General features: G+C 48.6%; 12 protein-coding genes across 12 annotated transcripts; 7 read left to right on the plus strand and 5 right to left on the minus strand.

The window, feature by feature from the left end:
• Window positions 1–435: 435 nt before the first annotated feature.
• HSV2 (Phosphatidylinositol 3,5-bisphosphate-binding protein) lies at window positions 436–1,800 on the plus strand (the record flags this gene model as incomplete). Its single annotated transcript, XM_049253196.1, has 5 exons — window positions 436–544; window positions 617–655; window positions 708–805; window positions 858–1,214; window positions 1,267–1,800. 5 exons carry the CDS (start codon window positions 436–438, stop codon window positions 1,798–1,800), a joined length of 1,137 nt encoding a protein of 378 aa, XP_049107791.1.
• A 290-nt stretch (window positions 1,801–2,090) lies between these two features.
• cwf29 (RNA-binding protein Cwf29) lies at window positions 2,091–2,894 on the minus strand (the record flags this gene model as incomplete). Its single annotated transcript, XM_049253197.1, has 2 exons — window positions 2,091–2,784; window positions 2,839–2,894. The coding sequence occupies 2 exons, from the start codon at window positions 2,892–2,894 to the stop codon at window positions 2,091–2,093; spliced, it is 750 nt and encodes a 249-aa protein (XP_049107792.1).
• Window positions 2,895–3,596: 702 nt separating this feature from the next.
• On the plus strand, window positions 3,597–5,230 carry LOZ57_004152 (uncharacterized protein; the record flags this gene model as incomplete). The annotated part of the gene is made up of 5 exons (XM_049253198.1): window positions 3,597–3,729; window positions 3,797–4,164; window positions 4,220–4,313; window positions 4,361–4,980; window positions 5,036–5,230. 5 exons carry the CDS (start codon window positions 3,597–3,599, stop codon window positions 5,228–5,230), a joined length of 1,410 nt encoding a protein of 469 aa, XP_049107793.1.
• Window positions 5,231–5,810: 580 nt separating this feature from the next.
• On the plus strand, window positions 5,811–6,290 carry LOZ57_004153 (uncharacterized protein; the record flags this gene model as incomplete). Its single annotated transcript, XM_049253199.1, has 2 exons — window positions 5,811–5,959; window positions 6,011–6,290. The coding sequence occupies 2 exons, from the start codon at window positions 5,811–5,813 to the stop codon at window positions 6,288–6,290; spliced, it is 429 nt and encodes a 142-aa protein (XP_049107794.1).
• A 1,897-nt stretch (window positions 6,291–8,187) lies between these two features.
• On the minus strand, window positions 8,188–10,722 carry dpp5 (Dipeptidyl-peptidase 5; the record flags this gene model as incomplete). Its single annotated transcript, XM_049253200.1, has 7 exons — window positions 8,188–8,332; window positions 8,394–8,605; window positions 8,660–8,892; window positions 8,955–9,177; window positions 9,234–10,239; window positions 10,300–10,538; window positions 10,609–10,722. 7 exons carry the CDS (start codon window positions 10,720–10,722, stop codon window positions 8,188–8,190), a joined length of 2,172 nt encoding a protein of 723 aa, XP_049107795.1.
• A 1,655-nt stretch (window positions 10,723–12,377) lies between these two features.
• LOZ57_004155 (uncharacterized protein) lies at window positions 12,378–13,211 on the minus strand (the record flags this gene model as incomplete). The annotated part of the gene is made up of 2 exons (XM_049253201.1): window positions 12,378–13,075; window positions 13,148–13,211. 2 exons carry the CDS (start codon window positions 13,209–13,211, stop codon window positions 12,378–12,380), a joined length of 762 nt encoding a protein of 253 aa, XP_049107796.1.
• Window positions 13,212–14,237: 1,026 nt separating this feature from the next.
• LOZ57_004156 (uncharacterized protein) lies at window positions 14,238–14,513 on the plus strand (the record flags this gene model as incomplete). Its single annotated transcript, XM_049253202.1, has 1 exon — window positions 14,238–14,513. The coding sequence occupies one exon, from the start codon at window positions 14,238–14,240 to the stop codon at window positions 14,511–14,513; it is 276 nt and encodes a 91-aa protein (XP_049107797.1).
• Window positions 14,514–15,905: 1,392 nt separating this feature from the next.
• LOZ57_004157 (uncharacterized protein) lies at window positions 15,906–16,592 on the plus strand (the record flags this gene model as incomplete). The annotated part of the gene is made up of 1 exon (XM_049253203.1): window positions 15,906–16,592. The coding sequence occupies one exon, from the start codon at window positions 15,906–15,908 to the stop codon at window positions 16,590–16,592; it is 687 nt and encodes a 228-aa protein (XP_049107798.1).
• Window positions 16,593–17,382: 790 nt separating this feature from the next.
• Window positions 17,383–18,261, plus strand: LOZ57_004158 (uncharacterized protein; the record flags this gene model as incomplete). The annotated part of the gene is made up of 2 exons (XM_049253204.1): window positions 17,383–17,387; window positions 17,427–18,261. The coding sequence occupies 2 exons, from the start codon at window positions 17,383–17,385 to the stop codon at window positions 18,259–18,261; spliced, it is 840 nt and encodes a 279-aa protein (XP_049107799.1).
• A 107-nt stretch (window positions 18,262–18,368) lies between these two features.
• On the minus strand, window positions 18,369–20,196 carry LOZ57_004159 (uncharacterized protein; the record flags this gene model as incomplete). Its single annotated transcript, XM_049253205.1, has 3 exons — window positions 18,369–18,767; window positions 18,842–19,148; window positions 19,199–20,196. The coding sequence occupies 3 exons, from the start codon at window positions 20,194–20,196 to the stop codon at window positions 18,369–18,371; spliced, it is 1,704 nt and encodes a 567-aa protein (XP_049107800.1).
• A 1,110-nt stretch (window positions 20,197–21,306) lies between these two features.
• Window positions 21,307–22,016, plus strand: LOZ57_004160 (uncharacterized protein; the record flags this gene model as incomplete). Its single annotated transcript, XM_049253206.1, has 2 exons — window positions 21,307–21,484; window positions 21,568–22,016. 2 exons carry the CDS (start codon window positions 21,307–21,309, stop codon window positions 22,014–22,016), a joined length of 627 nt encoding a protein of 208 aa, XP_049107801.1.
• Window positions 22,017–25,426: 3,410 nt separating this feature from the next.
• On the minus strand, window positions 25,427–27,534 carry LOZ57_004161 (uncharacterized protein; the record flags this gene model as incomplete). The annotated part of the gene is made up of 2 exons (XM_049253207.1): window positions 25,427–25,923; window positions 25,977–27,534. 2 exons carry the CDS (start codon window positions 27,532–27,534, stop codon window positions 25,427–25,429), a joined length of 2,055 nt encoding a protein of 684 aa, XP_049107802.1.
• Between the last annotated feature and the right edge of the window lie 284 nt (window positions 27,535–27,818).

Below are 27,818 nucleotides of genomic sequence, written 5' to 3' on the forward strand. Positions count from 1 at the left end.
AACCTCACTAGTACTTATAGGTCATCCTACAGATTATCAGACTGACAGAGATTAGCTAGAGGTTTTTCATATGTTTTTCCCATGGCCTCAGTTATAGTATGTTCATCTATAGGTACACCAGTCTTGTTTGTTAGGAACAAGGCCAGACACAATATTATAGACTCTCAGTCACATGATCATCACGTGTTCATGTCGTCTGATACCTCTACCTTCTGCGGGATCGCCTCGCCGGCTGTCTCTCCAGGCTACAGGCTATGCAGGCACACCGATCCGTCGCTGTTGGACAAATGATTCGCCTCAATCCCCTACATAACATGCTGCAAAAGCACTTGGACCCCATATAAATTTTTACCCATCTGCCTTATTTTCCATAACATCTATATACTTCGTACAGTCCCATGCTATCATGACCAAAGCTGCTTTTGTGACAGCACGATGGATACAAGACAAGTGATTGGCACTTCTGCAGGGCCTGTGTCCCTATCCGCATCGTTTAATAAGGGAAACAGCTGCTTTGCTGTGGGCCTTGATTCCGGTTTCTGCAGTATGACTATGCCCTTCAGCTCACGAGCTTTGTATGCATATATCCCATGCTGACAGTTGAACTATGTCACAGTATTTAACTCAAACCCGTGTGAGCTTAAGGTATCTAGAGGTATGTGTGCCTACTCGCCGATTCTCTTCTCTTACTAATATCAAATAACTAGATTTTAATGCTGGCATTGGGGTTGTCGAGATGCTCGGCGAATCCAACTATGTAGCTCTAGTTGGTGGTGGCCAACGGCCCAGATTCCCTCAAAATAAGGTACGTTACTTCTTGGTACTGAAGCGATATCTAGCCACTCACCTGATGCAAGGTAATTATCTGGGACGATGCAAAGCAAATGGTCGCCACGAGCCTCGAGTTCAGTACCTCTGTCCTGCGGGTTCGACTGAACAAATCTCGTATTGTTGTGGCACTTCAAAATAGTGTCCATCTTTATGCATTTTCCGTGAAGCCGCAGAAAATCTCTCAGTTCGAAACTGTTGACAATCCCTTAGGCTTGTTGTGCCTAGGACCTCGACATCTGGCATTTCCTGGCAGGTCACCCGGCCAAGTTCAATTGGTAGAACCGGGAACTGGAGGTGTTAGTATAATTCCAGCACACAGCTCGCCTCTGCGAGCTTTAACGCTTAGCTCTGACGGAGCTTTACTGGCGACTGCAAGTGAAGCGGTAAGGGTTGTCTTCGTACTATTCTTACAGAGATCTGATATATGGTGGCTAGGGAACGCTTATACGAGTATTTGTCACCAGCAACTGCGCTAAAATAGCAGAGCTACGAAGGGGAGTGGATCACGCGGACATATATTCAATTGGAATTTCGCCGTCTAACACATTACTCGCCGCTACCTCGGATAAATCAACCTTGCATATTTTTGATCTACCACACGCCCGTAACAGCTCAAATAGCCAGGCGGCCCCTGCTGCTGGCGAAGATGGCATGTACCAGAAATGGGGGTTTCTAGGAAAAATACCGCTTCTCCCAAGATTTCTCTCCGATGTATACTCAATCGCCAGTGCCCCGTTTGAAACCGGGGATGAGACCGGCCCGGGGGCCGTATACGTTCCGCAACTCGGCTCTTCGCTCGGACGGCCGCCCAAAGGGATTATTGGGTGGATAAGTGACTCGACTCTCCTTGTGATAGGAGCTGGGAAAGATGGGCGGTGGGAAAGATTCGTGATCCAAGAGGACGAATACAGTCGTGGGAGTAGGCGGTCCTGCTCCAGAGCTGGGTGGAAGCGATATCTAGGAAGCTAAAGCGGCCCTGCTCGACTCGCTTGCTATTTTAAAAGGACGACCACATTGTTCTCGTCACGGAGGGACAAGGCTGGCGAAAACATGTCAAGGTACAGCCCGGCGTTTCGGAATTGGGTCTATGGAAATGGAGAGGGAGGTAATGGCATATCGGATTCACCGAGATAATCCATATAATGTTCATTTGACCCTGAGAATAAGTTCTTATGTTTCAAAGCTCATACTTTTATATCATTATTCCAAGTTAGGGGTTTCCGAATTTCCATTCTGATCGAGACACAATGAATTAGATTTCATTTATGATCTCGTTTTCTATGTCGACGATCTTTTGAAGATGAGCGCGACCGTGGTCTTCCATACTGCGAATGGCGGTCTTCTCGGGAGCGAGAACGGTCTGTGCTCCGTCTTCGTCGATGGTGATGGCGATGTCTGTGTTTACTAGACTTTGAGTTTGCGAGCGCTCTCTCCACCTCATCTCTCTTCTCCTGTATCAAGTACTCCTTCATTGGATCTTCAGCATCATGTTCTTCTATAAGCCGTGCTAACTCCTCCTCCTCCTTGATTAAGGACCCCCTTCTTTCGTCGCCGCCGTCTTTATCAGACCGCCGTTTCTTTGTCCTTCTGTGGCGCTCACGGTCATCTTGGTCTTTCTCTGGCTCTACGGCCAGTGTTGCAACATTATCTTCAAGCCCCTCATCCTCTTTGCGCTTATATCTCATATGATCAACTCTAAGCAGCCTTCCCATCACAGTTGCGCCACCTAGATTATCCACTGCTAGGTCTGTACTTCTTTGATCTTCATATTTAAGGAACGCGAAGCCTTTGCTTTTTCCAGTTTCCTTATCACGAACTAGATTGATGTGTACTGGCTCTCCAAATTGGGAGAATATCGTTAAAATGTCGCCTTCGCTCAGGTCGTAGGGTAGTCCACCGATGTAGATGTACGCGGTGTCACGATAGTCTGCATGCCACGAAGCTTCTGATGACCTAGAAAGACTGTCAATATCAAGAAGCATTTGAGAGAGGAGGGTATATACATACACTGCATTTTCTAATTCTCGTTTGTTCAGAGCTTGAATCTGACGGATGGAGTTCATACTGAGGTCAGGCAAATGGAGTTACAAGGAAACAAGAGCAGTTAAACTATCTCTTAATGGCAGACTTCCAAACAAAATGATGCAGATACTGAGCTGTAAGCATCGAGCTCTGGTTGTGAGGCTCAAACAAATTATGTAGTTAAACAATAGGCCGAAAGTTCGTTTGCGTAAACCCAAAACGCGTCACATCATCCATTTGACCAAAAGGTCACGATGATTCCATGACAAACACACAACATCCCACCTTGTACAAGACCATTCGTTTTTTACACTTATGTATCTCTTGTATAGTGATATCTAGTTTACTCAGCCGTTCAAACTCTTGCCTCTCTGCTCGATCTCTCCCTGTTCAACACTCCGCGTCCCCTTTTTACCGTGTCATTGTATGCTTAAACATAGGCTCAAGAGCACCCATGATATGCTGTCGCTAAGATGATCGGAGCTGGGAAACGTACGTCAACTCTAAGTCAAAGCTCCGGAGCCAAAAATGGCCCAGGCAGCAGACCGTCCAGCAAAGACGGAAAGAAGAATCTCTGGTCCTCCATGTTAGATTCAGTTGCCAGCGGAAAAAAGCTGCCAGAAAAGACTCTACTGGTATTAGGTTAGTATGTGACTATGTCGCGCTCACTCCTCGTTATTCAATATTGGACTGCTGGCTGACCATATGCGACAGGAGGGACACCAGAAAGCCAGAGAGAGTTCATGGATACGCTGTCGTCCGATCCGTCAGACCCCAGATTACCGTCGGAGCGTAAGAAAGCAAAGGCGCCCCCTATTGCTAATCAATTTGCGCTTGGATATACGTACCAAGATGTCCTTGATGCGGACCAGGAAGGTAAGTGCTTCGTGTTACACTACACACTCTGCAGCCCTTAACTAATCTTCGATATGATATACTCTAGATATTCTCGCCCGAGTATCTGCTTACTTTCTCTCCGAACCCTCTCCCGCTTTTGCTCCACTTCTAAAACCACTCTTCACCCCAAAATCCGTCCGTGAAACCCTCATAGTACTCCTTCTGGACTGGGAATCTCCATGGCTTTGGATAAGGCAATTACGAGACTGGGTCCGGTTATTAAGATCTGTTTTGATTTCTCTGGATGATGATACGAAGTTGGTGATGGAAGAAGTCATGACGGACTGCAAGGGGCTACAGAGGGGCCTGGAATCATCATACCCGACCGGTTCTGGCCCGCCCGTGACAATACCTCTAGGACCAGGAGAATGGGACGAAGGCCTGGGAATCCCTATGTGTGTTGTTTGTCAAGGAGTAGGTGTTATTCAATAGTTCTTTTTATGCTGATACTGACTAAAACATCGCCTAGGCCGAAAAAATTGAGAAGCTGGAGAAGGATCACGGATGGCGGGAGGAAGAATTCGATTTCATTTTGCAATTCATGCGCACAGTTCTTTTGAAACGTAAGTTTATTTTCTCAAACATCGCATTCCCGCTGACTTTAGACTAGATGGCTCGTCGCTCATTTACACTACACCATTTCTCTCAAACTCTCTACACAGCTTGATACACTCCTCTCTCGGTATCCACTCGCTTCTTAAGAGACAGTCTTTAAAGCACAATGTTATCGATAGGGACAAGATATTAGTACCATCTAACTGGGATTCGTGGGGTAAGATACGCATTATCAGAGAAGGCTTTGATATGGAAGGTGTTGGAACAGCATGGTCGATTGAAATCCAAGAGTCTATATCACCCTCGACGGATGGAGATGAAGCGACTATCAGTGAACCGAACCCAGAAGACGCTATAACCGCCGTAGCGATGTATGAGCAGACCATACATGACCCCAAACAAAGCATGGCCATCGCACGCACCGCCCAATCTGACGACAGCAAACTAGAGATTGAAGCTGTCGATACGCAGACGTTTTTAACAGAGCAGCTACAACTGCTAGAACAATTGAAAGCCGAAGATGAAAAGCAGGAACGTCAGATTCGCAAAGAAGGAATTCTAAAAGAGAGTCCTATGATCGACGAGACTGGTCGAGTAAATGAACACATTGGGCCTGTTCAATTCAATATGGGCGGTATCCAGGTCGATGCTGATGATATGTTAAGGAGGCTGAAGGTGAAGTTTTCCATAAGTTGTGTATCACTATACCTTTCACTAACCTTCTTTGTAGGAACGGGAGGCTAACCGAGCATCCAGTCGGAGGGATGGTCAACCGGACAGTGAATCACCGCTTGTAGGGTCTGTTGGCTCATCACCTATCACCCCAAGCGGAGATATGAAAATGCAGAATCAAAGTCTGGCCACGTTCTTTGCTGGCTTGGTTAAAAAACCCGGCAGTAGTCCCCGTTCTAACCAACCATCCTAGATGTGATCACCATTGATCTTTTTCTTGATTTGGAGCGGTATATAGCTATTTAGTGCTTTATCATTCACTTAATTTACCCAGCTGCTAAGTGAATGGAACCTTTCTTGCTCCCTCTGTTATCACTTTATTTTTTCGTGAATTTACCACTGAAAGTACTATATTCACATAGCCACAAAGCACTCACCTCCCACCCTCCAGGACAATATAAATAGAACCGCCCCTCTACCCCCCTCTCAATTTCTTCGTCTCTTTACAGAATAGCCTGTGCAAGCTAGAGTCCGCCGCAGCGGAAGCTGACCCAATTATACTCGGTGTACTTCTAACATAGAATATGTTTAGGTCGGTCTACTAATAAAGCAAGATACGTGGAATGACGGAGCCAGTAGTGCTTGTGATGCTTTTCTTGGGGCTCTCAACCCTGGGCATTTGCTTCATCCGCTCTTCAGTCTAGAGGAGTTGTGGGGATTCAAGTGACTTTACCCCCAATACTCACTCTTTGAAGATGTTAACAAAGTAGAGCTTGGGAAATCAAGGGACAACTCCAGGCGCTAATAATGCTTCAAAAAGGCCAAAGATCAGGATGCTCTATAAAGAAATCCTTAAAAAGCACATCAAGAATAAGGATATAATTTCTACAAGGCTTAACGTCAAGATGGAAATTCAATATAACCTTGAACAAACTGCATCGAATAACAAAAGGCTTTGCTCCCAGGCCGCCGCCCTCCGCCCGTAAGATGCTAGAGCGGCAATTTATAGGGACAAAATGGAACTCCCCCATAGTAAGGTTCCTAAAAGAATGTCCAGCAAATTCCAACGGGAAAATGAGCTCCCTAAAGGTCTGAAAGTGGGAGTGATCTCCCCAATCTACAAGGACGAAAGCTTCCGAATGGATACTTATATACCGATAGCACTGGATAACAGTGACTACAAACTGCACTCAGAAATTCTAGGTAGAAGACTACGCAAAACACTGGCACTTTGTTTTAATGGAGAGGCATATTTGCTCCATACCATCTTATTTTCTGTGCTCAACATGGAGTTGGGATTCAAGGACAATTGAACTGAACACACTTGGCATGAGTTATTTCCTTATTGCGTATAACGACGGATGACTGTTGAGAAAAAAAAGAGAAAGTAACAGTGCACTAGGTTCGCGGGAAGACGGATTTATTGATGTATCCATGGCCATTTTTGTCGCGCATGGCTCGCAACCCTGGGATACACCCACTCTCGCAGACCACATCAGCTCATACCTAGCAAGACCTGTCGCCCCAGACCCCCTCCTAGTGCAATGAGGGGTATCCCTCTAGATACTCTTTTTCGGCCCTACCACAGCCGGTTCACCCCTCCCCTGCCCCGGGTTATGGCTGGAATGGGGAGGCAAGTTCGCTTTCTTCTGTGGGAGTACCAACTGTTCAATTCAACAAAGCCTCTATTAAGAGAGAGAACAGATCAACAGAGCTACAAAACAGTAGCTACTTACATCAATAACCAAAGCTACCAGAAGATCAAATATGAATATAGAGCATGCTTTCAAGACTCCATGAGGAATGTCCCAGCATTGTGGTGTTTTACTCTCTCATCCATACCTTTTTGAGAGCATGTAAATAATGAAGACACGCCCCAGTCAGTCTCAATCGTGAGTGACATACAAGCAGATGACCATTTACAGGATCTTAGCTGCATACCAGTAGGACCGGTTATTGAACCCCCCACGTCAACAGTGATGATGAGAGGCCGCCAGGCTAACTACACCCTATGTTTCGTTCTACGTCCGACTGAACCCAACAAGAGGATAGAATTTTCATGGTATTATTACCCTCACCTAACCTGCATTGAGGATACAGGTATACTTGGCCGGAATACACAGAATAAACTACGGATGATACCCCCAGAGACAAGCTAAAATCTACGCCCTAATGAGACCAATAATGTCAATCTTAGCAAGAAAACAATTCCTCTACCCAGCAACATACAACAAATTGACAAACAAAACAGTTATGGAAAATATGTCTCTATTCTTTAACTTTCCCTACTATTCTGACTAGGCCTGTCCTGACCAGGCAACAATCACTGGGACTCTTTCTGATGATTTTTTGGTTAATTTAATCAAGAATATGAATAATTGAATAAATTCAGCCATCCCCATGGAGGGTTGGCAAACTTGATACCAAATGGTTTAATTTATTTTAATCTCAGATATGTTAAAGTACTTTAGTTCTCTACAAATTACCATGGTTTCCAAGTATCTGTACATCAATTGGATTTTTTAGTGACCCTTGAACCCAGGGGATGTTTCCTGGGGGGTAGAAATTTGACTTCGCGGCCACCACTTTTGAACGGTGACTGTACCTCAAAAATGTTAGCAAGCAGGAGCGGGATACTCTATAACTACATCTTTAGTATGCTGACCGCAAACAAAGCATAGCACGGTAGCTGTTGCTCGGGTTCCACAGTATTACATCCAAGCCGAAAATTGTGTTCCAGAACGAGTTTTTAATGAGGCCAGACCCAATTTATAAAGGATACTCGATGATATGCAGATTGGCTCATTGAGCATTTTTGAAGCGTATGGAGGAAATTTTTACAGGAATGAACAGCAATATGCCTCTGGATCCCTTCGTAACCAATAAAATTGACCTAAGGCACAAAGGTCAAAAGGGTAGTCATCCTTTTGACTGAAGGGTTAGGAAGATGTGGTATGGTTATGCGCCAATCTGCTCGGTAGATTCTTGGCCGTTCACCGCCCTCGAGACTGGGGTGAAACAACAATATTGATTGCTCGGAGCTGACTGAGAAGAATTAAATGAATTCTGGGAGTCTTAGGTTGTATTTAGAAGATACCAATATCAATATATACAGATAGAATTGGAATCATAAGATATACCTATGCTAAGGAATATTATGCCAGGCACGCTCAATTGCATTATTTTAGCGTTCGAGGATACACTGATTAATTACTGTGGGTTAATGTTGACGACTGGGACAACCGTGTCAGTCAGCTTGACGGCATTAGGGTTGCTCTGGGCAATGCCAGAGTACTTGTTAGCCCAGCCAAGGACTTGTTGGTGCCAGACGAGGGAGTTCTCCCTCTTAAGGACCCTATAGCGTAACGCCCGTTAGTATTTGTTCAAATAGAGATAGAGTATGAGGTATAGCATACCAATGGTTCTCATCTGGGAAGTTGAGGAAACGGCTGGGTACACCACGACCTTGGAGGACGTTGAAGATGCTGAGACCGTCGGCGACAGACAGACGGAAATCAAGGTCGTTGTGGATGACAAGGTGTGGGGTAGCGAACTGGCGAATGTTATCTGGCGCAGAGGGGTCAAAGCGTTCGTAGTTGTCGCGAGCATCCCAAAAAGTTCCGTTGAACTATAAAATTAGTCAGTTATAGAATATTATAGCATGATGTTAGCGATGACATACGTCGTGTTCCATGAAGAAGAGCTCATCAGTGGCGATCTTAGCTGGAGCGACGAAGGTTCCGTCGTGCGTGATCAAGGCCTTGAATTTTCTTCCGAATTCCTTGCCCTGGATCCAGTTGATCATGAAACCACCATAACTGGCACCAGCGGCAATACCGTTCTTAGTGTCAATGTAAGGGATGTTTTTGTCGATGTGTTCCCAGACTTTGACGAGGTCGTTGTATGGAGCACCTCCTATAATTCTAAAAGTCAGCATCGGTTCAAGTATTAGATTGATTAGCTGGAGGAGAACAAACCCCAGTCGTTCTGGATTGCGTCGGTAAATTCCTGGCCCCAGCCAGTGCTACCAGTGGGGTTAGGAGTAACAACAACGTATCCCTGATCGGCCCAGACCTTAGGGCACCAACGGGTGCTCCAGGAGTCTCCCCAAGAGCCCTGAGGACCACCGTGAATGAGGAAAGCAAGGGGGTACTTCTTGTTCTTGTCGAAATTCTCTGGCTTGATAATCCAGGATTGGACCTATTGGCTTTATCAGTAAAGTTCACCTTTAAGGTTCCTCGGGAGGGGAAACTTACCGGGTGCTTCTGTCCTTGGACGTAGAATTCATCAATATCCTCAGGGCCGAGACCCTTGAGCTCAGGCTCGTGCTCGTTTGCAAAGAACAACTTCTGGGGAGGGCCGTATGGGTTGGCAATGTAGTAAAGAGCATTGGACCAAAGCGAGTTGGCAAAAACGAGAACGCGGTTCGATTTTCCAAGGAAGTTGAAAGAGCTGACGGAGCCAACGTTGAGAATGCGTCGTGGTCTGGCGCCCTTGCCAGCCTTGGCAGGAACAGAGAAGAGACGGACGGTTCCACGATCCTCAGCAGTCACGTAGAGGGTATCACCATCATCAGTCCAAGCAACGGATGAAGGAGATCGGTCCCAGTCATCAGCGACAGCCCGGATGGTTGGAGACGAGCCCAGAGTGGAAATGTAGATGATGTTGCGGTCAGATTCGTAGTTCTCTCCGTTCATCTGCAGATAAGCAATTTGCTTGCTATCGGGGGAGAACTTTGGTGCAGTAGAAGCACCACGGGCGTTCCTGGGCGTAGCGCCAGTGCCTCGCTTGTTGATTGGGGCAAAGGTAGCAGAGCCGTCCTGGGGGCCAACGAAGATATAAGTAGTGGTCAAGTTGGACTTGGGCAACTCAGGGGCCTTGCTCATGAAACAAACGGTTTGGCCGTCAGGGGAGATATCGTAGTGGTCTGTCCCACCGAATGGGGGATATGGAGACTCAGCACCCTTGATGGGAGACACGAGGTTGTTGAGCTTTCCATTAAAGCTGTATTTTCCACCATTGGCTTTGGACAATGTGCCGGAGAAAACAGCATTGAACTCGGGGGTCAAATAGTAGTCCCAGTGACGGACCCAGATGCTGTCGTAGATACGAGCACTGGAGAGAGGCTTCTTCACAGCCTCAGGGTTGAACAGCTTTCCATCAGCGGACGACTGGCCGTACGAGACGAATTTTACATCGCCGTTCTTGGTGAGGACGACCTTGAGGCCGCTGAGCGGGCCAGGGAACGATGCCGCCTTATATCTGATATCAATGTCAGAACAGTGCTACTATCCGCTGTCCACACGCCGATCAACGACCTACCCGCTGGAGAAGCTCTTGGTATCTGAGATCCAGAGGTCAACACCGCCAGGAGTTCCCGGGCTAGTGCTGTTGATGTAGGCAACCTCAGTGCCCTTGCCGAGCCAGACGATTTCAGACACGCTCGAATCTTGCGTAAGAGGGCTGATCTTGCTGCTCCTCAGGTCAAGAAGACTCCACTCGTTGCGGGAGGACGAGTGCGTCTTGAAGGAATATTGACTGGTGCGGAAAAAGGCAACATTCTACAACCGCAAACACAGCACGGTTAGCAAGGGCAGCTCAACACGCGCACTATGGAAGCTCCCAACTTACTCCTTCAGGGTCAGGAACAGCTTCACCTCGTCGGGGGGCCGAGATGAATTCCTCTGGGGTCATCGACAGTGCCGGCGAAGCCAGCGCAGCGGCGGCGACCAGCCACTTAGCCATCGCCATAGCTCCAGGAGTCCAAGGTGAACAGATGACTTGACGTGCAAGTTGACAGCAGCCAGACGAGGGGCCCACGCGGGCATATATGGGATGGGGAGATCGGCTGTTTATCTCCTAACGCGGTGGAGATGCGCACCGCTTGACAGCGCAGGCTGATCCTTGCCGGCCCAACAAGAACCGGCCCAGGATACCCAAGATCATGGGAGGCGCCGCCGTCCGCAGTGGAAATAGCATCCATCATAATACGACCGTCATCTTATTCGCAATTCCATCTGGCCGTTGGCCGCCGAGCGCACGCGCCCGCCCATCAGTCCACGCGCCGACCCGCGCATCCTGGCCTCGCAGCACGGGAAATTACACGGCCGATCAGCCTGGCAGCTCCTCGACGGCTGCAAGACAAACCAAGGATCGCTCACACGCCGCAGCAGTGCCCTCCGCACCGCCTCTTGTGGGGTATTCCGCCGCTGACGCAGAGAGGACAGCAGCCAGCACAGCACCGCACTGCACTGTACCGCATCGGATAGAGGCACATGGAACCGCACTCCCGCCAATACGAACCGGATAAGATTAGAAGGTGACATTTGGGCTTGGGCTAGTTATTCCACTCCTGCGGCGGGCTCGTGGAGCTCTCGCAACGGAGCCAGCGGATAGCCATGGGAGGCTTCGTCGAGGTTGCAACGCCAAGGGCTGCAGCACTGAGCTTAACACGCGCGCTGCCCACGACTCCCTCCGCATTTCCACGCAGCGGACTGGGGCGCCGTCGGATATTTCGAGAACAATCTGGAGAAAGGATCAGCGGCGCTAGGGCGCACGCCTTTTGGGCCTGTCCCAGCCCGCCGAGCCAGGGCTACCCCGGAACCAGCGTTGCCCTAGGTTTGGCTGGGAAGAAGATTTTGAAATCTCGCCACGATCAACGGCTAAGCCGTGGCTAATCCAGGAGAAACACCTTTATTTCAGGGCCCAATAATGACGAAAACACACCCAGATCGAGCCCAGCCAAATCTCCCAGTCTGGCGGGGGGACACGCGCGCGACTGCGAATAGTTCTTCCGGCATCCAAGCCGGCCTGGTTGGGCGTCCGCAGGCCTGTTCGCACGATGCTTCCAGCGGGGAAACCGTGTGCCGCTCCACAGATGATCAGCCGTATGTTGCCCGTATAGATTTCCAATCGCCTTCGGCTACTCAATGACCCAGGACCCTGGCCATCAGGTAAAGAAAGCTTGAGTATCAGCTGGCCGCGGGGATTGGGGCGGGTTCCAACAACTGCATCACCATCTCGACCACTGTCCTTGCTCTGAACTGGGTAGTCCAGGCATCAATGGGGCGTGGCGTCGGGCCCGGCACATTTCAACTTTCAAGATTTTTTGATGCATGTCTCGGGCCATATTCACATCATGTGCCCTGGACTCTGCCAGCTGTCATTCGGTACTACGAGGTATAGCAAACTCCGTATACAGGCAAGGAAACTAACAAAGCGGGATTCCGTCGGGTTAGTTACGGAGAAAGATCCTTCTCATCTAACTACGACTAAAGTAATATTAATGCAGAGAAAATGCCAATAATACGAACAATTCTTGACCTCCTCCGCGGGTCCCCGTACTCCGTACCTTGATGGCTTCTGCTGGCTTCTTATTTTATTGTCGTGGATATCGCTGCTTATTTCATGCTGGGAGCAAGGGCCACCAAGCTGAAGCCAAAGTCGCCCTCGCCCGCGTCGCTCTTGTTGTTGAGGAATGTTCGTACCCCCATATTTAGCGCATTTTCGCTCAGACAATCCTCTTCGGGCTGCAAGGCCCCTCGATCAACCGGGCCTTTCATCGACCCGTTCAATTCCCACAGGTGCCCATCATCGCCCTTCACAAAACTAATAAAGTGAAAGCCGCAATGGTCTCCAGGCGTCGGCGCTTGCGTGTCACCCCGTTGCGCGGCCGACCGATGCGCCGCCTCTAAGGCTGGCGAATCATAAAGAAGCTGCGCGCGATTGACGCGAGAAAGGGGCACCGCCTCGTGGAGCAGTTTATCCAGCTCTGAGCCCGATGTTATATATTGGCGCGCAGGCCCATTGCTGATACAGTGTAGGAGCGCCATGAGACCACATGCATTTCCGATCGTCTGTTTAAACCACAGAACCGGCTCTCCTGGGCCAAATCCTTCATAGTCCTTCATTAATGCCTCTTCCGCGTCTCGAGCTCGATGGTAGACGTCCCCGTGGCAGATGAAGATCAGCCCATACGCAGGACGAGGAAGGAAAGCTAACAAATCAGGCTCGTCGATGCTGTAGACGTCGTAGAAGCCAAGGTCTGCGGAGACGCCCAGATGGTGAATTAAATGAGACATGACTTCTGGGCTGTTCTCTATGTAGATTCGGCGGAATCAGCATTTGATTGTTATGTATTAGCCATATTCAAGGATGGCTGATTGTTTACCCAGCGGCACGAAAGTCTTCTTTCCATTGATGTACTCGACGTCCGGTCGCCCAGTTGTTGCCATGACGAACGAGAATGGGCAGTGTTCTGCTTTGTACCAGGCGTGCTGATCGCGACTCTGTATGGAGTACTTCGTACGCTGGTAATTATGTGTTTACAAGCATCGATGAGCTCGAGAAGAGCAAGTGAGGACAGGCGACGCGTCGCTAACTAGGCAACCACATGACGAGTCATGCCGGGGATCTTCTGCTCAGCGTTTCTACTTCGCCGTTCAACTCTCTCTGACCACTACTCAACCCACCCATCCCGTTCTGAAAACACGCAGGCTTCTGTGCTGTTATTAGTATTAGCCTCTCATTTTTCTTGTGGGGATTTGTTAACCGTACGATCTCCTTTTACTCCGTAGTGTCCAGAGAGACGATAGATTTAAGACCCCGAACTGGAGACCCGTACCTTAGCTGGACGCCAAAGTCCCGATGTAACTCCAACCCTGCCTTGACTCGATATTTTCCGCTTTCGCCCGCCAATCTTGCGTTCGGTCCTCCGTACCCCGGCTACTGGCGGCGCCCATGGCCAGACCCGTACAAATTTCGTAAGTCTTGAATACCGAGCCGGCAGGAGGAAGGTGGTGATTTCTATTATTATTCTTATTATAGATGAGCCGAAGGATTACTCTATAAAAGACACAAATATGGAGTAATAATAATTGTTGCCAAATAAGACCATGGCCTCAAATAATAATGTCTAAGCCCAGGAAAACACGATGTCGTGTCTTCGGAATTGTTCTCCGTACGGAGTACTACGTAGAGGAGATACTTACCTGATACTCCGTACTCCGTACCTACAGGACTAATAGAGCAATGCTATCATAAAGTCGAGGAGAAAATGGCAGATACCTAAGATGTCCAGTATGGCTTCTTCTTGAACTGGATTAACTACCTGTACTCCGTACAATGGGCGTTAATGTTTATAGCTGGGCCGAACTAACTACACTGTGGCACAGCACTTGGGCCTAGCTAGCTTGCATGGCTGCCCAACAGGCTATCCACACAGGTTCGGTGTTGCCAGAGGACTCGCCCATCGAAACATGATGGCAAAATCTTCAGTATTAGACTTGGATCCATCCTGGTTTGACCCCTTCAAAACAGTGTTGCAGCAGGTTCTTGCGACTAAGGAAGCCGAATTGACCTTTGCTCAGATCATCGATGGCCTACCAACTGCTCCTATTGCCTTCAAATATGGCGTTGATGATATGCGGTCAGATATTATAGACCGAGCGGTCCCCTGCGGCGATTCACTTTCTATCTTTCAAAGCTTCCGTGAGAAATTCGATACTTCTACCCTTCAGCTTGACTTGCAGGCATGACATTTTCCTTGGGATATCTCTCATTTTCTATCGATAGGTGGAGCTGATCAGGAGATTAACCATTTTCTTACAACAGATGCTACAGAAATATCAGAATACCCGACTTGGATCCATCGAATTTCAATTACATTTACTCGGCTTAGTCGCTGTTTCTATTCATGACCTCGCCATCAAAACATTCACAGAGCTACATCCAAATGGTGGCCCCAGTCACCCGCAAAAATTTCCTTGGCCCGGAGGTATAGATATGCCCGACCTCCGCCATCCAAATTATATGTGTTGGCATCAATATCCCTATGGCCCTGCTGAGCTGGTCGGATACTGGGCTGAAGCTGAGATATTCGGAGGGACTGTTGTATTTGAGCACAGTATTAGCAATGAAGTAGGTATCCTGAAATATTCAACTACCGTTTAGTGTCTATGGGGCTAGAGATATTTGGCATCGGCTTCCTGTGTCAATGAATGAGCTGCTGACCCGCATTACTGCGTTTAAAGCTTCAAGGCGCTTTCATCCACCCACCCTTTCGCCCACTTTTCAAGCTTTCAGTAAACTAGCTTAATGAGTTTACTTCCCTTGCCACTGTACTCTCAGGTCCCGCAGATATAGCACTCCACAAAGCTTCCGGAACACAAAAACCGCTCCCTTTTCAAAGAGAGATACAAGCACAAACAATTGTTGATGATATTGGTATGTATCCACTCATATATCGGGACAAGTATGAACGGGTGCCGAAGATACGACTGCCAGAAGCGCAGGAGGGATGTGTACGCCGTGGAATAGTAACGGATGAGATGAGAGACTTTGTGAATGACCTGCCCCATTGAACTGGTTCCCCATTGCTTTTTACACGGGGTCTTGCACATACATACATACACCCACAATTCCATGATGCTTCTGATATTGGGTACTTCATAGACTCAGCCTCTTCTAGTATTTGGCTTATGTTGCTAGAGGTATTTGGTTTTTTACCCGTAGAGAAAACCAAGCCAGAAATCTGAAAGGTCAGAACAAAAAAAATACCAGCCCACCACCAACTCTCATAAACATATCAAAGCATGGGAGTAGCAGGGGGAACAGCTAATGAAGTGAGATATTTCTGCCTGTGTATGGATATATATATATATATACAGAGCTCGCTCACTTCGTCCCATATGGGCGGGTGAACGAACAGGCTAGAAGGCTTGGCAAGGGCAGTTTTAATTGCGCGACGCGACCTCGACGCGACCTCAACGCGTGTCATCAACTCTATCTACAATTGAACGCATTTTCGCATCAAACACAATGTCTAGCCTCTCACAAACAACCTTCCTATATTACTCGTCTCTCTTCGACTTACTGATTTCACCACTCTCTCTCCCTCTCTTCTCTTTTTCTTCCAGAACAAATCATCGATGGATCCAGCCAGCAAGCGCATTAAACTCACCCCTACTCACGTGCCTACACATGTCATTGATCCCCACGGTGAAGTGATCATAATACTGCGCAATGCAAATGCCCCTTTCGCGGTGTGGAATGATATAGTTAAAACCAAGCCAACTCAACCAACCGTCGACCAAACCCCACCCTCCGATTCGCAGAATGAAAAGGACGCGGATTCACCAGAGAGGATCTTCTACATCCAGGTATCCGCTAAGCACTTGATGCTAGCCTCGCCCGTACTAGAGGCAACGTTGACTGGCGGTTGGAAAGAGAGTACCAATTTACTCGAAAAAGGGTCTGCTGAGATCGCCGCGGAGAATTGGGATCTTGAGGCGTTCTTGATTTTGCTGAGGATTATTCACTGCCAGAACGACAAAGTACCCCAAGAGCTCAGTCTTGAGCTTTTTGCCAAAGTCACTGTTTTAACGGACTACTATAAGTGCAAGTCAGCAGTCCTTTTTTTCGCTCGCTCCTGGGTCCGCTATTTCGACGACCTGCCCCGTGAGTTCTCCCGAAATGCGATCTTGTGGCTATGGGTTGCCTGGTATTTCGACTTCTCACTCGAGTATGAGCCAGTATCATTCGTTGTGATGGCGAAGAGTAGTGGTTCGATCCCTACTCTAGGTCTGCCTATTCCGGGTAGTGTACTCGGTATGTAAGCGTGCTCTTCCAACTTCAATGCACTCTGAGTAACGGTTATCCAGAGCAGCTGCAAGTTCGAAAAGATAATTATATCCAAAGGATCGTCGACGACCTTCATCAAACGTATCAGATGCTGATAACTAACCGTGAGGGGTGTAACCTTGAAGCCCGTGCGATGAGACTCGGTGCTCTCAGTAGGGCCATGTATTCGATTGGCGTGTTACCGCGCCCTGTCGCGCCCTTCCCGGGCTTAACTTACAATTCGCTTATGGAAAAGATACCGTCATTTGAGTCTCCACTGTTTAGATGCCAGCGTTGCCGCACTAACTGCGCAGATTTGACGGATGTACTCAAAACCGGGTTTTTTTTGCGTGGCATCGATCTATCATCATCATCATCCACTCCCCTCAACTAATGAATATCTATATGATATTCTGGAGAGAGGAAGAGTATACTTTGCCGCCATTGACTAAGACATGGCCTCCTAGCTGATCAAAGTGTGACTTATCTGAGAACAGCATATTTTGATATTTATTGACCAACACTAGATTCCATATGTATACATTTACATTCACTCTCAAATCATACAAATTTTTTGATCGTACACTGCTGTTAAAAGACTAACACACCAACACTTTGCACTGTGTAATACTACTTACCCACTTGTAATACATAAGTTTGAGTGTTAGTTATGTAGTTAACTCATATTGTAGTTAGTTAAACAAGGTTGTCTTAACCTCGGCACGATCACCATCAATTTCCACTGAGAGACTGGCGTACCTATGTATGTCCAACAACACTTGCAAAATGCAGTCGTTGAGAACTTCGTCTAATATTCAAACTACCTAGAGAGAAATGAAAGAGAAGATGCAAGGCCCTACCGCGACCCTACTGCCATCCCCACCATTCCATATAGCCAAAGGCATCAACAACCTCCGCGATGTAGGAGGCTACGTCGTCTCGCCCACCGTCTCCGTACGGCGCAACTTCATATATCGTTCTGCGCACCTCTCTCAGGCAACGCCCGAAGCCGCAGGGGTCCTCGTCCAGCAGCTTGGAATTGTAAAGATCTACGACTTCCGCTCGCATCCCGAAACCATCAAGAGCCCCTCACGCGATATTCCCGGTGCTGAGCGGCTACATGTCCCCGTCTTCACGGATCAGGATGCGAGCCCCGAAAAGCTGGCGCTGCGATATCAGCATTACGCGTCGGTGGAAGGACCCCGGGCGTTTTTGCATGCATACAAGGAGATACTCAGGAGTGGAGCGGACGGCGCATATCGAGTTGTGTTTGAACATATCAGAGACCGGCCAACAGAGCCACTGCTATTCCACTGTACGGGCGGCAAGGATCGGACGGGAGTTTTCGCGGCGCTGGTGCTGCGTGTTGCGGGAGTGACGGACGATGGGCTGATTGGCAAAGAGTACGAGCTTACGGAGATTGGTATGGGATCGCTCAGAGAGCAATTCGTTCAGCATCTGCTTAAGCACCCTGCTATCAAAGAAGATCCATCTGCTGCGTACAGGATGACTTCTGCGAAGTCAGAAGCTATTGAGGCAACACTGGAGTGGATGGATGCTACGTATGGAGGGATTGAAGGGTATATGAAGACAGCTATGGGTTTTCAGGACGAAGATATTGTGAAAATAAGGAATAATCTAGTTGTTGTGGAAAAGGCGACATGATAGGTGGAAAACAGGACCAGAGTCGCGATAGATTGCGCTTTGAGCAAATGATTATGAGATATCATATGCCCGGTGAATATAAATAATAGATTTCATTAGCATCGCATTTACCACTGCTCCCATACACTAGCTGGAAGCACCGTTCTCATGATTTTCCAATGCCCAACCGCACTCTTTGAATGCCACGAGTGAAGGTGGTGGATCTGCTCCTTCACCAAAATCTCTGGTATTTTGCTGTGATTCTTTTCAAACGCCTTCTTTCCAATTTCGTGTCTGGGAAACATGTAGGATTCCCTCGACCTGCTGCCCAAATAATCGGCCTTGGTCGGCTTTCTAAATTGTAGCGATGATTTTGTTTTCTTGCAGAAAACAACCATGTTGGTGAAATCGACGTCCGTATCACCACTTGGCTCGCCTTCACGGAACACCCGGCAGGATGGAAAAGCTGCCAATATCGTTCGAACTATGAGTCCGGCTGAGGGTAAGTTCAAATCACCTGCATAATTCTTTATTATGAGAAGACAGAAGGTTAGTATTCCTGCTAAATCTTTGTAGGTGAAGGGTGGGGAGGGGGACGAACGATGGCAATAGCTCCATCGTCTTTCAGTAAAGCGTGCAGTCCTTGCATGAACTCTAGTGTAAAAAGCTCTGCTGGCTCAACACCCCCAGTAAAAACATCGTGGACGATAAAATCGTACTGCTGCGGTGGCTCAGCATTCCTTGAACGCTGAACAAAATTGACTGCATCCTCGATTTTAGGGATAGCCTCTCCTGGAAACCCGAAATATCGAGTAGCTAGCTCATATACAGCTGGGTCTATCTCCACAACTGTGGTGTTTATTCCATGTGCAACAAATGCAGCAGGTGTTGTACCAATTCCAAGTCCACTATCGAGTTCGTTAGTCGCTGAGACTTCCCTAAGATCAGGTCACAGTACATTACGAGGGCATTGGTTCCTAGGCCTCCATTTCTGGGTTTCCTTGAACCGGTTTCAATCAACCTAACAGCTTCCAACATCGTAAAAACGGCATATATCGGATCCCGTATTCGCTGTTTTGGTGCCCCAGGAGGGGGAATCCATTCTCCACCAAGGAGACTATGGTCACATCTCATGACTCTAAAATTAGGCTCCTTGCTCTCTAGCACAGATATATAGCCAGTCAAAGAATCCTGGCGGTGAAGTAAGACATAATTTTCTGTTTGTAGGTTGGAATTAAGGCGAGCAGTGGTGGGCCCAGATGGGACATGAACGTTATAGCTGGCAGAAAACAACAAAGATGGAATGGCAAAAAGTAGCCATTTGGAAGGCAAAAATATAGAATAAAACGTGGCTATAACAAACTGAAGCCCCGTTCGAGTCATCAAAATACCCAATCCAAGATATCGGGGTAAATGGTCTCCCGCAACTTTGATAGCAGAAGTAAATAGAATGTATGAGCCTATAAATTTCCCATGATTTGCCATAAGTCGAGACCCGTGGCTAAGGTCTATGCCTTTTAAGCAATACACTGCTGCGGCCGCTGAAAGAGAGACCAAGGGGTACAGCGTACACGACTCAGTGACTAACGGTCCAATGACGGGCCCCAATTGAGTGCTATACTGGAACAAAAAATATTGAATAGTGGGAATGGTCCATGCTAACACGGGTAATACATCGGTGGGCATCCGAGGGTTGGAGGTGTTGATTCGATCCATTCCAACCCACCCTATCAGTGCAGCAATCATAATCCCTGGGCGGTGAAAGGAGCTAGCAGGGACCGAGCCATAGACCGGTGATAACGTCAGCTGCGAGATGTGCGAATATATCGCAGGTAGAATGATCATTGCTGTAGCCATGCATATTGATATTATTGTGTGCGGGGTGCTCCGGTGCACCGGCAAGTGTTGCTTCTCGGACATCTCCGTGCCCTTCTCCTTGGGTAAAGAGCTGGCCATATTGGTGTATACAACTTAGGTTCGCATTTTAGAAGCTCTTGCAAATCGAGATCCTAGAGGCCGTAGGTGGCGGAACTGTCTGAACAAGGGTCGCGTTTTAACGCAGAGCAGAAATCAATGCAGTATACCTGTATAATTAATAGTAATTTCAAGACGACTGGAGGGTATTCAGGAGCAGAATCCACGCCCCCTTCCCTTGTTTCAGCATCTTGGACATTCATGAGACAGGTTGAAGGGATATGTAGGCCTAGTCGGGTTTAGTGGCCACGAGACCACGCGCCACTCCACGACGTCACGCGTTTTCGTGTTGTTGAAGCCGATTCAATAGGCAACACTTCATTTTCATTAACGATAGGACGTGGGAATTGATACCAAAGTGAGTGCGGGCCATCGGCTAGTGGGTTATTTTCATAGACTGTTGTCCTCTTAGCGGCAATATTCAACAGGTTCTATCTACTCTAATAGTTATATCACAGTGGCAGAGTTTCCTGGTCTGTAAGTAAGCGGTCAACAGTTGCTCTCGGTGAGAACATTTTAGATCTATTTTACCAGTTTGGTTTTGCTTTGCCTATTGTGGACACAGAAGACACAGAAGAAGAAGGAAGGGAAGGGAAAAGAAATAATCATAGAGCTAATTAGTTATACAATCTAATCTCTATCCGTGAGACTGCTAAGGGTTCTCTAAATACAGAGGGACTAATGAATGAAATAACATTCAATCAGGCCAATTCATTCTACAACAGGCCCATTTTTAATTGTAATAAATCAGAGTATTGCAGGTGGACATGTTAATTCAGGTGCAGATGATATAAAGGACAGACTGCTCTTCCCATTAGATGAAGGCAATACATCACGGATTATTATGGCCAAAACCCCTAAAACAATAAGTCTATTTACAGACCTTTTCAATAATCGATGATAGTAATTTGCTTGGTTAAATGCTGAAGCTCTAGTACTCCGTAAACCAGCGGCGCCTAGTTAGTTAACTAGCGCGGACAACCTTGATAAGATAAATAATATCGCCACTTGGTTACCAGCTGCATCAGCACGAGCGAAAATGTCCCTCTTGCATACAGCTGCTTCCTCCTTTAATGCCTATTCTCTCTTATTATGCCGCATTTTCCAATGAACACGGGTACTGTGGTTGCCAGTTCGAATGCCAAAGACGAACAAGAAGAGCGACAGACAGCACCGGTGCGGCCCCCCGCATCCATTCAGATCAAAAACCGACGGAAGAGATACCTTGAAACACACCCTGATTATTTCTCTGCTGGCCTTGAACTTGCCGGTGCGTATTTTATTACCACTGGCAAACTTTTCCTAAGCTAAAAGTTATACACCTCTGACTGACTCAATTCATTAAACACCTAGACCCATTGCTTTACGATCGCCTAATCCGCCGTTTCCAAACCACTGGCGAACGCGAAGAGGAAGGCCGGGCAAAGGGCTACTCCGGCGCGCTGGAAGCAGACCTTATGCGAGCAGAGCTGAAAATGGAGGCACTGGCGCATCCTGACCCGAACGCTACCATCACCTACACCCGTGGCCCGCAGGGAGAGATTCTGGCCGAAGAGGACGACGAGATCCCGGCCACGAGAGAAGAAGGCGAGGAGCGGTGGAAGACGGAGATGGAGCTGAGATTCCTGCGGGGCGCCGACCCGGACTTTGACTATGCGGCTGTGGACGAGTGCGAGGACTACGACGATCTCAGCGAGGAGCAGGACAAGTACTTTGATGACGAAGAGCCGGAATGGCTCGTTGAGAAGGGCGAGGACGGGCAGGTCGAGCTGCGCGGCGAGACGGGCGTGCAGGACTTTTGATACAGAACTACCGGCCCGAGCCGCAGCGGGCCCCAACAATGCCGGTAGGCGCGACAGCCGCGCAGGTCGGCGCCGCCGCTCGCTCCGGGGCTCTTCCAGGCAGCACTACAGTAGCTGAACCGCCGTGGGCGCGACGGCGTATGTAACTGCCAGACGCAGAGCAGCAATACGCCCGATACCCGTGCGCGTACTATACGGTCCAGGGCGGACGGCGTGACGATACGATACTGTGCGACGCGCTGCCGTGCCTGCCCTTTCCGTCTCCCACCAGCCTTGGCGCCGAGCTCCCTCTCTTGGCGGCGATCAGGGGCCGAGGGTCTGGCGGAGCCAATCAGCACGCGCGCCCGGGGCTTGGCGGCGACGGGCGTATCGCCGGCGACGGGCGGTGCGACGCCCGTTTCTGGCACGGCGGCGGCGCGCGATGACAGCGACAGCGAGGTGGTGGTATGCTTGGCACGCGGACAGCCGGACGACGCCGCTGTGCTGACGCTGGTGCTGGTGATGGTCGTTCCACCCCAGCCGCGGCGGATCTGCAGCTCGCTGGCTCGCCAAGCCGCATCACTGGGTCTGGGCGGGCGGAAAGCGCGCGGTTTCATGTTTCTGGTTGCGTCCGGCACTCCCGGGTGCGTGACGGATGTGTTTTGGTTTCAACCACAGACGACTGGAGGGAGGGCTGAGAGGCCGATCATCGAGGCTTCTGCACCACGGTCGATGGGGATATGACGACTCTGGTGAGCAAACGCAGTATAGCCCGTCGTCCCTCGGTCTCCGCGACGGACATTCCTTCTGTCACCACCTCCTTTTATGGTCACTGCAGAGTTTTGCCAATCTCTCGGCGTTTCTAATATTGCCTGCACGCATCCTGCACGCACACCGGAGTGTGGCATCATTATTGTCTTCCTGTCTGCGATGTCCAAGAAGGAAGTTCGCAGCCGCAAGGCTTACCAGCGCAAGCTTCGCCTGGGCAGCACACCGCGTCTTGGCTGACATCCGCACCGCCCCTTACTAATACCTCGCATGCTGGCTTCCGAAAGCCTTCCATGCATAATAAGGTGTCCACGTAGAACGTCAAGCCTTCCACTAAAATCGCCTCTGATGTGGTGCTGGGCAGGGCACACCCCAGCCTTCGTTGCCCAGATCTTGCGTGATTTTATTTTGTTGGTTTGTTGTTTTATCTGAACAGGCGCGGTTTCCGTCTGTTCCTAGTACTAAGAGGGCGCACAGAGTCCTTCTGATCCCAGCAGGCTGATCAGCTCCCTGCAGACCTCGCTGTGCTTCGAGAGCTGTTGAAGGTTCCACCGCCCAGCTTCTTGGATGCAAGCCGCGATCGGACCGTCAATAATCGCAGAAAGTGTGGCCTTCAAGAACTGCCGGATTAGTGTGTCCCTCCCGTGTCAAGTACCAGCTATAGACTTGGCAACTCTATCGTTGTGGCCCTTGTTGTCATGAGCCGTCTTTCCGGGGTCGCTGTTAGATTACTGAACTCAACCAAAAGATGGAGCCTCAACACTTCTTGCAGCAGAAGGCAACATAAGTTGGGGTTTCTTCGTTTGGCGAATGCTTCAAAACCCTAATCTGTAGCGTTCATCCGGTGATCGCGTCGTCCTGGGTCTTAAGGGAGAAACACGCCATATAGATGTGCCCTTGAGCGCACATGCAACGACAAACCCAGGTCTATCCCAGTTGGAGGGGCAACGGGGGGAACAACACCGGCTCATAGCACAACCTCTCATTTGGTCAAAACCCAGGGTCACAAGGAAGCATCAACGTCCTGGTTGCTCTCAACTATCGAAATTTTGACTCGAGCGAAAAGGCACCCAAGAATGCTGTGTCGCCCAACAAGGTTTGCTGTTTGATATTTTGTTGCACGGCCCGCCGACGCATGCACCTGCACATGCATACATCATACACATGCGCTGTGTTGGATGGGATAAAGGAATGAGAAACTCTCAGCCGGTGATCTGCAGTTGTAGAAAAAAAAAAAACAACATCAAATCACAGCGTCCAACACACTCGTCTGTACTTGGACGAACCGTCGTGCATGTTGCATATGCACCCATCAACATATATACCCGAACAGGCATCCAGAGTATGTATGAAGTACTGAGCAAATAAATGTATAGCATGTCGAATAGTGTACAGCAGAGCATAACATTTGCCCAACTGCAGGCACGATATTAGATTTCCATCCAAGAGCATGCTTCGCGATCTACCTCCCCCAGCAACGCGACGGGATGGATTCCCGGCAACCAAAATCATCTAGAGCAAAGCTGCTCTGGCCTACAAGGATGCCTTTTCCCAGCGGAGTTTTCCGCGAGCCCATAAGATCTTGAACGGGGAGTGGCGAAGAGCCAGCACAGAAAAAAAAAAAACAAGAGACCTCACTCACCATCCTATTGGATCGCAACAGATGTAACTATGTAATCCGGCAAATTTTTCTCTAGGGTAAAAAGGGAAAGGGAAATCAAGGACAGAAAGCGATCGATCTTGCCGTGTGCGCCTTGGCTTGGCACTCTGATCGACTTCGGCGATTGGCAAGAAACTACCAAGATGTGTACATACGGAGTAGTTACATACACTAAATATGTATGAGGCCGAAGTGTATGTAAGGAATAGTTTTTTGAGTTCCATAGACTTGATGATGTGCAAGTGTTTGTTTCATTAGATTGTCCCCTTTTGTCCCAGATATTAGGATTATAGGTTCCCTGTATCCAAACAAATGGAAAGCATATACGAGAGAATTACCAAATACATGTCCAAGAAAGCGAACAGACAAGAGGAACGTCGCATAGACTGCAATATTGGAAAGAGGGAAAATATGTCAAAAGGGAGGTAGTTAACTGTGAAATTCCAAACCCCCCTTGGTAAGCTAAGGAAACAAACGGAAGAAATAGACCAAAAAAAAACCTTTAATAGCCATCTCTTGTATAGAGGTTCGCACCCACCGTGGGTGCCGTATACATAGATACCAAGGAAAACTTTTCAATCTGGGAAGAAAAAGAAAAAGAAAAAAAGGGAGTGCCGTTGCTCTCCACCAAGAGACAGCAAATCGGTGGGGCGCAAAACATAGTACTGTACTTCCAAAAGGAAAGAGGGTTTGGCATGCAGGCAGGCGAAAATCAGAATGCTGGAACAGAAAAAGCCGCATCAAATGCAAAAATCATGATTCCAGGTATTATCCCACAGGTAAGAATAATACCAGTAATGATTACTCGTAGCAGGCAAAAACCAAATAAAAAAGCGCTAAGCCACCAGACCCTCATCCACCAAGTAAATATCAACAAGAAAGAAAATCTAAAAAGAAACTCCAATCATATAAAGAGCAGTCAAACTCAGTGTGATGGGCAGTGGCCCAGTAGGAATCACGAGTCAAATGCGAAAATCATTGAACAAACTGAGATAATATATCATTAATAGCCTTCTCCCATATCGAACCGATGTTGTGGGAGGTATTTTTTCTCCGGGGGGAAGTGGTGGTGAATTTTTTGAATCACCATTTTGTTGGCAAGTCTGCAACTGCCTTTGCCGGCAGCATCGATGCCAGTAACTGCTTTTGAGGGATCTTTTAAATATTCGGGCGAGCAACACTCGATTGTCTTAAAATATCTATCGCTCAGAACCTCGTTTATGGTGAACCGCTTGCTGGGATCCGGGTGAAGCATGCGAAGTAAAAGTCGCTTCATGCCAGAATTGTTCAAGCGTCTAAAAACTGGGCCGCACATGGGGGCCTTCTCTTCCGTAACAAGACCTTCAGAATCATTCTTGAGGAATGTTTGCCACCCTGAAATAAACTTAGCGTAGTTGGGATTTTTGTCGTCGGCAGAAGGCCAAGGGTTTCCGCGGTAGTTAAGCGTGAGGTAGACGATGGCGCAAGACCAGATATCCAATGGACGAGGGTCATAGTCGCCTTCAATGTGGTAAGTAAAGACAAAAGTGATTGAAACATGTAACTGCACACACCTTTCTTTGCCAAAACCTCAGGCGCAATATACGGCAAGCTGCCGCAGATCCCGGGAGCACACATTCGGACTTCTCCCATATCCTTACCACAGACGCCGCCAGCACAACGCAAGCCCGGGTGACTGCCACTGAAGACCTCTGAAACACCAAAATCAGTGATCTTGACATATCCGTCATCCGACAACAGCAAGTTCTCCAATTTAATATCACGATGGGCGATGCCATTATCGTGCAGATACCCGACACCCCGCACTATTTGCTTGAAAAAGCAAAGGTTATCGCGAGGAGTAAGGTAATCTTTCTGCACCAATGAGAAGAGTTCTCCGTACGAACAATATTCCATCACATGATTCCAGCGGCCGCTGTGGGTGCAGAGACGAAAAGTCTGCACGATATTGGGGTGATTCAAACTGTTCGCGATGCTAAACTCAGACTTCACCTTCTGAACATACTCCTCCTCATCCTCTTTCGATGCCCTCTTCCTAAACTCCTTTACAGCAAATGGAGCATCCTTCTCACCGCCTTTGCGATACATGATTTTAACCGTGGCCGTCGCACCTTTCCCCACTTCCTTTCCTCTCCGACCAGGCATCCTACTCGAGTTGGTGTACTCATCATTCAACTCACAAGTGTCAACAAAAAAATCATCAGGAATACTCGCACTCATGCGACGTGCCTTCAGTCCAGCGCCCGATACAGCTGGGATAGAGAACCCAGGCCTTTCTGGCTGCTTATCGACGTCTCCGACGCTGGGAGATCTGATTCTAGGGTCTCGGTGAGGTTTTGGAGTCGCTGAGAAGATGACTTTGCTTCGCTCTCGTAAACTAAACCCGGTAGATGATCGGTGGGGTCTCCTGAGCGACATACCATCAGGTGGCGTCGACGTACTTGATTTGATACCGCCGTTTAAGGTACTAGAAGGGGAGGAAGGAGATGGGGGCGAGTTTGACTGTGACATGTCTGGAGAAGGGTGTGCGGTCGAGCTCATGGAGTTTTTACGCAAGGTAGACAAAAATCCAGGTCTCGTATGAGTCGGGCTATGCGGGTTCTGTTCGAGCGTGTGCTCGTCGCCGGAGTGCGAATTTGATCGTCGAAACAGCGATTTCAGGGATTTCGAAGCGGATCTCAGGTGAGAAGGCTGTCTTCGTGGACCGGTTGCGTACGGGCGATCGGGCGATTTCGTACTAGGAGGCGTTGAGGGAGGAGTCGCAGCTGTGCTGATGATCAAAGGTTTTGGAATAGCGGCAGATCGAAGACGGGTGTCAGCATGATTGACAGAGGAATCGGTGGCTACTTGCGGTTGCTGGTAAAGCGGCGGAGGTGTTTCGCTTCTGGGAGTGATCGGCTCAACTGGTTCGCTTGCTGTTTCCTCATCCTCTTCACGAATGGACTCCGGAATGTCTGACGCTCTCATGGGCTCAGGGATCTCGAGACTACTGGGGGTCATAGCTGACAAGGAGGCAGGTCGCTCTGGGGCTAACGCTTGCCCGTAAACGCCTTTCACGGAAGGATCATGCAAGGGTGTTGTATACACGGCGAGCTCGCTCTGGTTCGACATGGTTGCAGTAGAGCGGGCGGTTCGCTCTCAGGATATGACGACAATCGGCCACACTCGAGGGATTTGGTCGGCAAGTTCCGTTTAATTCGAGTGCTATATATGCGGTAAACAAAACGTCGAGGAGCACACAAAACGGTTCGAAATCGAATATACGAGAAGGCGACGAGATCAAAACCAAACGGCACAGGAGACGCAGCGAGACCTGGGGCGAGTAAAAAGGGAGAACTCGATGACGAGCGTAGCAACTATTGCCTTTGGAGCGAGCTGACGCGACCGGAAGCCGA

The sequence above is a fragment of the Ophidiomyces ophidiicola genome (assembly GCF_022830035.1).
Source record: "Ophidiomyces ophidiicola strain CBS 122913 chromosome Unknown scaffold_16, whole genome shotgun sequence".
Taxonomy (NCBI): Eukaryota; Fungi; Ascomycota; class Eurotiomycetes; order Onygenales; family Onygenaceae; genus Ophidiomyces; species Ophidiomyces ophidiicola.